General features: G+C 35.8%; 1 protein-coding gene across 1 annotated transcript; it reads left to right on the forward strand.

The window, feature by feature from the left end:
* The first annotated feature begins 814 nt into the window (after positions 1–814).
* Positions 815–5,150, forward strand: LOC125836063 (receptor-like protein 56). Its single transcript, XM_049515148.1, has 8 exons — positions 815–1,169; positions 1,267–1,434; positions 1,524–1,620; positions 1,730–1,869; positions 1,969–2,043; positions 2,269–2,418; positions 2,524–2,670; positions 2,923–5,150. Exons 1-8 carry the CDS (start codon positions 815–817, stop codon positions 5,148–5,150), a joined length of 3,360 nt encoding a protein of 1,119 aa, XP_049371105.1.
* Positions 5,151–11,040: the final 5,890 nt, after the last annotated feature.

The following is an 11,040-nucleotide window of genomic DNA, read 5'->3' on the forward strand; positions in this document are numbered from 1 at the left end:
TATTATATCTTTATATCTTTTGGGATATTGTGCGATGATAGCATCATTTCACATTTATTTATCCATTTTACTTTAGACATTTCAAATGATTATTTTCTCTAACTAAACCTCGATAGTGTTTCTTTTAATTTATTTGAAGCATATAATTACTTTTTTTTCTCTGTTTACTAAAAAGATAATTACCTAAAAATGCATAAAATGATAAAAGCAGAAAAAAAAAACTAATTTTTCGACAATGCGGCTGGACTGCTGCGTCCACCCATCCACACACGCTATACTCTTCAACTTTCTCAACAAAATATCAAATTGGGTTTGACTTGTATTTTGGTTTTCTTTTGTTTAATAAGTTTGATTTATATACCATTAATGATATAAAGATTTTCTAAATTGGCATTTCAATTAAATATAAGTTTGCATGGCAAAAGAAAAAAAAATGAATTACACGCAAAATATGGTAAATAACACGTTACATCAATTAAAACTATATTGAACATAACAATATTGTTGGTAATGGCATGAGTCGCTTACTACTATTTTAAAAAATGATCTGATTTCATAAATTGGAAAAGAAAATTAAGATACTATTTTTAAAATGATGTATCACATAAATTATAGTCTAAAATAATTTAAAATCTAACTAAATACAATCTTTAAAAAATTGAACTTAATTAAATAGAGTAAGTTAAAATTATTGAGTTGTTCTAAATCCGTAAACAAAAGCTATAATTCTGCCCCTGGCTGTATAGTGCCTATATAAACATTCCGTTAGCTAGCAAATTAGATTGCCAAAAAAGAAAGTAGATTCATAGTGGGGATGGGAAATATTAAGTTTTTCTTGTTGATGTTTTTTCAAATGGTGATAGTGGCCAATGGTTGTTGGGTGGAAGAGAGAAGTGCTCTCTTGGAGCTGCAAGCAAACATAATGAGTTCGAATGGCGAATTGTTGGTTGATTGGGAAGGTTATAATACGAATGGTTTTACAGATTGTTGTTTTTGGAAAAGTGTAAAATGCAGCTTAGAAACAGGTCGAGTGATCAAACTCGATCTCAAAACAAATTTTGGCACAGGGGATGGTTGGAGATTTAATGCCTCTCTCTTTCTTCCATTCAAGTCCCTCCAAGTTCTTTTATTGTCTTACAGAAATATTATAGGGTGGACAAAAAATGAAGGTCTGATCGATCTTGTATGGAATATATTCATCACTCTTGAAAAATGAAACTATATATATTACTAACATGTGTTTTTTGGTCTGATTTTGTCATCCAGGTTTCAGTAAACTAAAGCAGCTGCCTAACCTGAAAATACTAGATTTGCAATTTAATCCAATCCATCCAAAAGTGTTACTATCATCTTTATGTTGGATTTCATCTCTTGAGGTTCTAAAACTTGGTGCAGATGTTGATACCTCTTTCAGCGTAGCCACATATAATAGCAGTATATTCTATATCCTCCTACTCTATAGTCCATAAAGCCATCTTTGGACAATAATTTACTCAGTACGTAGTTGTAATTTTTGGATGAAGGCATGGGTAAGAAATGTGGAGGGCTAAGCAATTTAAGAGAACTCTGGTTTGAAGGTTATGGAATCAATGACATCGATATCCTTTCTGTGTTGGGTAAGTTCCCTTTAACAAAGTAGCAAAATAGCAAATTTCACAAGAGAAAACAATTAACACCAAGTACGGTCTCTTACTTTTCATAAATCAAATGCAGGTGTTGGTGGAAATAGTGGACTGAGGAATTTAGAGAAACTCATATTGAATGATAATGACTTCAATTCCACCATCTTTTCATCACTCAAGATTTTTCCGTCTCTCAAGCATCTCAATCTCGCCTGGAATGAAATAAATGGAAATATCGAAATGAATGGTTTGTTACGTGCCACTTCCCATCCAAGTCTTCCTCACTAAATATCTGAATTTTATTTCGCATATCAAATTAAAGTTTATTTTTGATTAACCTGTGTAGATATAATTGATTTGAGCAATTTGGAACATCTGGATCTCTCGTATAACAATATAGAGAGCTTTGTGACTACCAAAGGTACACGAATCAATGCAGTTGCTCTAATGTTGAATGCTTTATTTTAACCTTAACACATCCTACAGAATAAAATGCATCTCTACGGACTTGATTTGAATAACCATGTGCCGTTGGTATGTAAATTTTTTGATTGAAAATTGTGGTATACAAATTAGACTTTAATAAGATTGAACTATTCATTCTTATTTTAAAATGTATATGATTTATATATTCACCATTTAACAGGTAACAAAATAATGAGTTCTCTGCGGAATTTACTATTGGGAAGTTCCTACTCCAACTCTAGCAGAGTCATACAGTCCCTAAAACCATTCTCATCTCTTAAGTCACTTTCTTATGAACATAGTGATCTCACTTCTCCAACCATAATTTACGGTAAGCTCAAATTCATATATACCTTAGCTTACTTCTATCGCCACTCTTTTCGTTTGAAATGTGAATTTATTTTTCTTTTCTTTTTTTTGGACTCTATTATGTAAGCATTAAGAAATTTGAGCACGATGGAGTACCTATACTTGGAGGGATGTTCTCTAAATGACAACTTTCTCCCAAACATTGGACAAATGACCTCTCTCTTGGTGTTCAGTATAGCTTTTGGTGACAATGATGGCACCCTCCCTAATCAAGGTACCCTATTTTTCTCATTTTTCCCTAATCCCCACATTTTCATGTTGGAGGTCTGATTTTAGCATGTTCAGTTGATCAAACATTATAATATTTTTTTGTTTATTACCAAACACAAGAAAATAAGTAACACAAGCCACCTATTTTCCTAGAAAATATTTTCCTTCGTATCCAACACATCCATAGACATAAAAAAATATAATAAGATGTCACTTATTATAGATATTTGTTTTAGCTAAATGTTTCTTAATATAGGCTGGTGTGAACTCAAACACATTCAAGAGCTGGATTTTTCAGACAACAATTTTCGGGGAACACTGCCTTCATGTTTTGGAAACTTGACATCACTTCGACGATTGAGTTTTCCTAGGAATTACTTCAAGGGAAATATAGGGTCACATTCTATTTGGAGGAGACTCACATCACTTGAGTACCTGAATATTGCGGATAACCAATTTGAAGTTCCTCTGTCATTCAACCAATTTTCCAACAATACAAAATTGATCTACTTCAATGTTGGTTCTAATGCAATAATTCCAGATACCGAATTCCAAAATTGGATCCCAAATTTCCAGTTGGAGTTTTTTGCTATCGACGGATGTAAAAACCTTCAAAAATTGCCTTCTTTCCTTCACTACCAATATGACTTGAGGATTCTTGCTATTGAAGGAAATCAATTGTCAGGGATCTTTCCAACATGGTTGTTAGAAAATAACACCAGACTTGCTGGGATTTATAGTAGAGATAATGCTTTCAGCGGACCATTCAAGTTGCCATCGAGTTGTCACCTCCATCTTGAGACAATTGATGTTTCTAATAACAAATTAAATGGGCATATTCCAGATAATATGAATTCAGCATTCCCAAAGCTTACTTATTTGAACATGTCACAAAATTATCTTGAAGGTCCTATACCTTCCAAGATTAGTGGCATTCATTTACATAATCTAGACCTATCTCACAATTTCTTATGTGCAGGAGTTCCTAGTGATCTGGCAATTCAATCTCCAGCATTAGTTTACCTTCGATTGTCACATAACAAGTTAAAAGGTCAAATTTTTCCGAAGGATGTCAAACCAAGGATGTTATTATTTTTGTTCTTGAATGGAAATAACTTGGAGGGACCACTACCTAGCAACATGTTTATCACATCCCTTATTGTATTGGATGCTAGCAACAACAATTTCTCTGGAGAGATTCCGAGATGCATTAGGGATAATACAAGATTGTTACAACTTGATTTGTCCAAGAATCATCTCAAAGGTTCAATTCCAGTTGAGATTTGCAATTTAAAGCTCATTCAGGTCTTAGCTATATCCGAAAACAGGCTTTCAGGCTTTATTCCTTCTTGTGTGAATTCTTTACCTCTCGAACACATCCATCTGGAGAAAAATCAATTGGGTGGTGAATTGGGACATGTACTTTTCAACTTCTCTTCTCTGATAACTTTGGATCTTGGGTACAACAATTTTACAGGAAATATCCCACACACCATAGGCTCGCTTAATACTCTCAACTACCTTCTCCTAAGTAATAACCAATTGGAAGGAGAGATTCCAAATCAGATTTGTATGCTGAAAAAGTTATCTATTGTGGATTTATCTTTCAATAAGCTTTATGGTCCACTCCTTCCTTGTTTGAGCTACTTAACACAAGACAAAAAGGATTCAAAGATAAGTAAGACCAATTATGCTACGACTTCAAAGCGTTCATGGTTAAATTTTTTGCACTGGATACGTTTGAAAAGGCACTACCACGATAATCATGGAATTCTAAGTGACATATTTTTGATGGATGTGGAAACTCAAGTCCAGTTTTCAACGAAAAGAAACTCATACACTTATAAGGGAAGCATTCTGAAATATATGTCGGGTATTGATCTCTCAAGTAACAGATTAACTGGTGAAATTCCCGTTGAGCTAGGGAAGATGAGCAATATACCTGCATTGAATCTATCACACAACCATCTCATCGGAAGAATACCAAATACCTTCTCCAATCTACAAGAAATTGAGAGTTTAGACCTTTCCTACAACAGATTGAATGGGAGCATTCCTTTTGGTCTACTTGAGCTAAATTCTTTGGCAGTATTCAGTGTTGCATACAATAACTTATCCGGTGCAGTGCCTGATTTTAAAGCTCAATTTGCAACTTTTGACAAAAGCAGCTACGAGGGAAATCCGTTTCTTTGCAGTTATCCATTAGACAACAAGTGTGGGATGAGTCCTAAATTGTCCAATACCTCCAAGATTAATGGAGATGAGGAATCATCAGAATTGGAGGATATTCAGTGTTTTTACATTGGCTTTGTTGTGTCTTTTGGAGCAATCTTGTTGGGATTAGCTACAGCGCTCTGCTTCAATCGTTATTGGAGAAAAGCATGGTTTAAGATGATAGAGGCATTGATGTTTTGTTGTTACTATTTTCTCTTGGACAATGTTGTTACACCCATCAAGAGTATTTGGTGCAGGAATGTTGGTTAATTATAGGTAGTTGTTTTACAATATTGTTGTATTTCTATCACCATTATTAATTATGTTGTCATTCTCTTTAATCAATATTCAACAAATAGGATCTGTTTGGAGTTGTTACAACTTCATAATTTAATACCCCTGCATAGCTTCATTGGTGTTGCTATTTATGTAGCCGTTTGAGGAATAATATATGTTATTTCAAGTCAAGCTAAAACCATTGCACTTTTTGAAAAACCACACACTGATTTTTTTTTTTGACACAAATAGCATCGCAAGCCTACCACAATATGTACAACCACACTGATATTTTTGAAAAACTTGCTGATGGAGAAAAAGTGATTATTTTTAAAAAAAGTATGATTTCTTCTGAAATTTACCCCTCAATCACAAGTCATGCAATAGTTTAATTTTATTTCCCAAAAGAGATCAAACTATACGATACAAAGTCAAACTTTAATTTCAGGGCTATGGATATGAGTCGTTAGGGGAAAATGTAATGGGCATTGTGTTGAAGGAAGCTTGAAGACTGATGGAACATGTCGAATGATAGTAGGGAGCCTTCAATATTTGACCCTCACAAGACCTGATAGCACTCATGCTGTGAATCTAGCAAGTCAGTTTATGCAAAGCCCAAACATTGAACATCTTCGAAGGGTAAAAAGGATTCTCAGGTACATCAATGGTACTCTACACTTTGGACTCAAAATTATTTCACAATCACCATGTAGGTTGTATGGCTACTCAGATGCTGATTGGGGAGGTTGTACCACAACTAGGAGATCAACTACAGGCTATAGCATCTGCCTAGGTGCAAATTGTATTTCTTGGACCTCTAAGAAACAGACCACAGTAGCCCGATCAAGTGCTGAAGCTGAGTATAGAGCACTAGCCTCCACTATCGCAGAAAGGACTTGGATTGTGTATCTTCTTCATGACCTTGGAGTGTTCCTTCGATATATTCCTACGTTGTATTGTGATAATATGGGTGCCTTGTACATGACAGTTAATCTAGTTATGCATGCTAGAACCAAACATGTTGAAATGGACTATCATTTTGTTCGTGAGAAAGTGGCCAGGGGACAACTTCTTACTCAGTTTATGAAGTCTAAGGATCAACTAGCTGATATTCATACCAAAGCCTTAACAAAATAGGTTTTCTCTGGTTTTTGCAGCAAGCTAGGAGTTACAGTTCCTCCACTCACTAGCTTGAGGGGAAGTGTTTAAGGAAGCTTGAAGACTGATGGAACATGTCGAAGGAATAGGTCCATCGAAGCAGGCTGGCGAGTTAGAGTTAGTCATACTAGGACTAGACTACTAAATCCTAAGTTATGTACGACTAAGCTACTTAATATTGTAGGAGTCGACTAGGATAAGGTATTTGACTTGTAATACAATACTACTCATGTAATTAATTGTGTTGTAGTAGGATTCCTAGTATAACTAGAATAGGACTCTTCTCCTATACAAGGAGCTTGTAACTCAACATTATAATCATCAATACAATCCTTGATTTCTCTAATCCTAGACATGAGATTTCTACATATTGGGTTGAGATTTAATTTTATTCAATAGACGAATGATATGCAATAAATCATAGTCCACTTGTATGTACTTCTACTTCCAACAATAATGAGAATATTCAGTTTGATAATCACTCTTGTAAGATTGCAAAGAACAATGTAGACTTGTTGTGGCATAATAGACTTGGCCATGTACCTTTTGCTAAGATGAGAAATATCTCCACCCTTCCAACCATTCTTTCCCAAAAACAACCCTTCCTATGCTCCATATGCCCTATGGCAAGACAAGAGAGGTTGCCTTTCAGCCAAAGCACTAGCCAAACCAAGTTCATATTTGAGTTGCTCCATGTTGATTTATGGGGTCCATACCATGTGTCCACCTATGACAATTGCAAATACTTTCTTACCCTGGTGGATGACTATAGTAGATCCACTTGGACTCACCTGCTAAGCACCAAAAGTAATGCTTTGCATGTATTGAAAGCTTTCATACACATGGTAGAAAACCAATTCAAAACCACTGTTAAATGCATCAGGTCTGATAATGGATTGGAATTCACCATTAATGAAGCAATCCAATTTTTCATAAACAAGGGTATAATCCATCAGAAAAGTTGTCCATACACCCCACAACAAAATAGTGTGGTGGAAAGAAAACACAAATACCTACTGGAAACAGCTAGAGCCCTCCTTTTCCAATCTAAACTACCTTTGAAATATTGGGGGGAATGTGTTTTGACGGCTACTCACATTATAAACAAACTACCCTCAACACATTCCAAGAAGAACAAATGTCCTTATGAACTGCTATATAATCAGAAGCCAAATTATGCTCAGCTCAGATCCTTTGGATGTCTGTGTTACCCTATTGTGCCTAAGACGTTAAGAGACAAACTTGAGCCCAGAACCACTCCTCACATATTTATGGGATATCCTTTTGGCACAAAAGGGTACAAGGTAATGAGTCTTGCCACAAAAAGAATACATGTTTCCAGAGATGTGGTCTTTCATGAGGATATTTTTCCTTTTACTTTGCCTGTTGAAAAATGCACTTTTCCTTCTACTTTAAGGTCTGTTGAGTCTATGTCATCTGGTCCTAATCCTAGTGGTTATACTGATTCTGGGTTTTATGACATTGATGTAAATGATAAAGGGTATGACCTTGATTTAAACACTAACTCATCACCCATCAGGGAGCATCCTCAATCACCACCTCTTCTTCCCATTGATCATCCACATTCATCATTACATGACCAACCATCACCTTCACAAGTCACTGTCCCTATAATAAATCAGAGAAGATCTAATAGGGAAAACAAAGTTCCTCATCACTTAAAAGATTACATTATCTCTATCCCTACTCTAAAGAATCCCAATCCTGCCACCAACCTTTCCCTCACTGCCTTATTCACCAAACACCATCACATATCTCCTAATGTCATTGCATCTCACAGTCAAATGCTTGTTGAAAATGTTTGTCATGATAGTGAACCATCATCATATGAGGAGGCGTCCTTCAGCCCTGCTTGGCAAAAGGCTATGACACAGGAGTTTGAGGCACTTTATGCTAACAACACTTGGGATCTTGTTGAATTACCAGTGGGAAAGCAAGCAATTAGATGTAAGTGGGTGTATAAAGTTAAACATAGAGCAGATGGGAGCATTGAAAGATTTAAAGCTAGGTTGGTTGTGAAAGGATACACACAACAAGCTGGGATAGACTATACAGAAACATACTCACCTGTAGTCAAGATGACTACTGTCAGAACTTTAATAGCATGTGCTGTAAAGAAAGGCTGGCCTATGTCCCAACTTGATGTCAATAATGCATTCCTTCATGGTGATCTCCATGAGGAAGTGTATATGAAGGTTCCACCAGGTCTGGAGGTACAGAACACAAGGTTGGTTTGCAAGCTTAACAAGCCCCTCTATGGACTTAAGCAAGCTAGCAGACAGTGGTATGCTAAGTTGACTGAAGCCTTGGCTCTTAGGGGCTATACACATTCACACTATGATTACTCATTGTTTTCCAAGAGATCAGGTTCTTTGATAGTGTTTGTAGCTGTCTATGTAGATTATGTTATTTTGACAGGCACAGACACTGATGAGATCACACAACTCAAGACTTATTTGGACAACACATTCAAGATTAAAGATCTTGGCAAACTTCACTATTTTCCAGGCTTGGAGATACTTGACACAGCAGGAAGGGTACTTATTTCTCAAAGGAAATTTGTCCTGGACTTGTTAAAGGAATATGATTGTTTCAATTATGCTCATTTGACCTCACCTCTTGATCCCACTGTTAAACTAAGAGCCAAAGAAGGAACTCCACTGCCTGATCCCACTTTTTATAGGAAGTTAGTTGGAAAACTAAATTTCCTAACCAATACTAGACTTGACTTAGCCTTTAGTGTCCAACAGTTGAGCCAATTTATGCAAGATCCCAGAGATGCTCATCTCAAGGCAGCCTTCCACCTTCTCAGATATTTGAAGCAGGATCCCACTCTAGGAGTGTATCTATCCAATGATCCTGATTGCACTATACAGGCTTACTGTGACTCAGACTGGGCCTCCTGTCCAGATTCAAAAAGGTCAGTTAGTGGATATTTAATTTTACTTGGGAACAGTCCTATCAGCTGGAAATCAAAGAAACATGAGACTATTTCCTTGTCATCAGCTGAGGCAGAGTACAGATCATTAAGGAAGGTAGTTGGAGAATTAGCTTGGCTGCACAGGTTACTCAATGACTTGACCATTATCAATCCATCTCCTATTGATGTATACTGTGATAGCCAGTCTGCCATACATATAGCCCATAACCCTGTATTCCATGAGAGAACCAAGCACATTGAGGTGGATTGTCATTTTGTGAGAAACAAACTTCAGCAGGGGCTCATTTCTTTGCATCATATATCTACTACTGATCAACTGGCTGATATACTTACTAAGGCTCTGACAGGTGTGAAACATTCAGCTATTTTGGACAAGTTGGCTGCGAAATCATCACTACCAACTTGAGGAGGGGTGTTGAAGATTATTAATATATCTGTAATTAGTATTGTAATTAGTAAAGCATTGTAATCAGTAGTTGTAGTTAGTTTGTTGTACGTATTGGAGTTAGTTAGCTCATGTGTCAGAGTTAGTTAGATAGTCTAATCTCTAGAATGTTCTGTTAGTTAGTTAGTTAGTTACATACTCACATGTATAAATACTCAGTCAATAATCAAAGAAGAGTGTGAGTTCTCATTTTACTAAATCACACAATTTCTTCTGCTTTCTTTCTCAACTGCCAGTTATGGCTTCCATGGCTTTAGCCATGTTTGAGCTCTCACCAATGGTGTAAATCTTAATATATCTTGCATTTTGTTTTGCTCATCCTCTTTTGATCACATACTGAAAATTGAATTAAAATGTTGTGGGGCTAGTTCCATTTTCATACATGTGTTTGGAGTTGTAGTTTAATACCCCCATGTACCCCTGCATACCAAACCAAGCATTCACTAATGGATTTGAGGACAACTCAGCTAATTGGGCTTCAAAAAGAACTTCTCTTGATCAAGTTGAAGGTTTCACAACTTGTTAATACTATTAATTAGGAATTAAAATGACACTTAAAACTTGCATTGTTTGGTCCAAATTGATTGCGAGATAGAAAGCCTTAGTTCGTCGTCCAACTCCGTTTTCTCTCTTCCTGCTGTCAGGAATTCCTACCTATGCTCACCGCTACACTTGCAGCAGACTATCCCTCCAACTTACACCATAAAGGTCGTTCCAAGCTGCTCTAGGGGCCGGGGATGAACAAGAAATGGCCTCTATTAATTAAACTGGTGTTGTATCCTGCAATTTTTTTATGATAACATATTTAGCATACATAATTATGTTGTTGTAAACAATTATTTCATAATATATCATATCATATCGTGTTGTATTGTATATTGTATTGCTGGAGTCAAGTGAGATTAGATTGAAAAGACTGAAACATACCGAAAACTCATTCATTGTAAAACTCCTCTCGGATGGGCCGTAATCAATTTCTGAAATTAGCTACAGGCGAAATGATCTGATGGACCCTTGTACTTATATCAGTTTGTATTTTGAACCTTTTACTTAATCATTTGTTAACTGAACCCTTAAACTCAATTAAAATGAGACTTTTAAGCCCCGCCAACCATGTGTGTAGTTCACTCTCCTTACATAAATGACATGTCATATCCACGTCATATATATTAGTGTCATTTCATAATTATTTCATAACTATTGTTTAAAATTATTAACCAAAATCTATTTATATATAAAAGGAGAAGAAAAAACGTCGCATGTCAGCGCCATAATTTTTTAAAAATTTAATTAATAAATAATTAAATATTATATAACTA

This window comes from Solanum verrucosum, unplaced genomic scaffold, assembly GCF_900185275.1.
Source record: "Solanum verrucosum unplaced genomic scaffold, falcon-dt-bn FXZP01000208.1, whole genome shotgun sequence".
NCBI lineage: Eukaryota > Viridiplantae > Streptophyta > Magnoliopsida > Solanales > Solanaceae > Solanum > Solanum verrucosum.

Excerpts from the sequence above, each read along its gene's own strand:
- LOC125836063 (XM_049515148.1), top strand. The coding sequence starts at position 815 with ATGGGAAATATTAAGTTTTTCTTGTTGATGTTTTTTCAAATGGTGATA. Across the intron at positions 1,435-1,523 it reads CGTAGCCACATATAATAGCA|GCATGGGTAAGAAATGTGGA; the intron begins GTATATTCTATA and ends TTTTGGATGAAG. Across the intron at positions 2,044-2,268 it reads GAGCTTTGTGACTACCAAAG|GTAACAAAATAATGAGTTCT; the intron begins GTACACGAATCA and ends ACCATTTAACAG.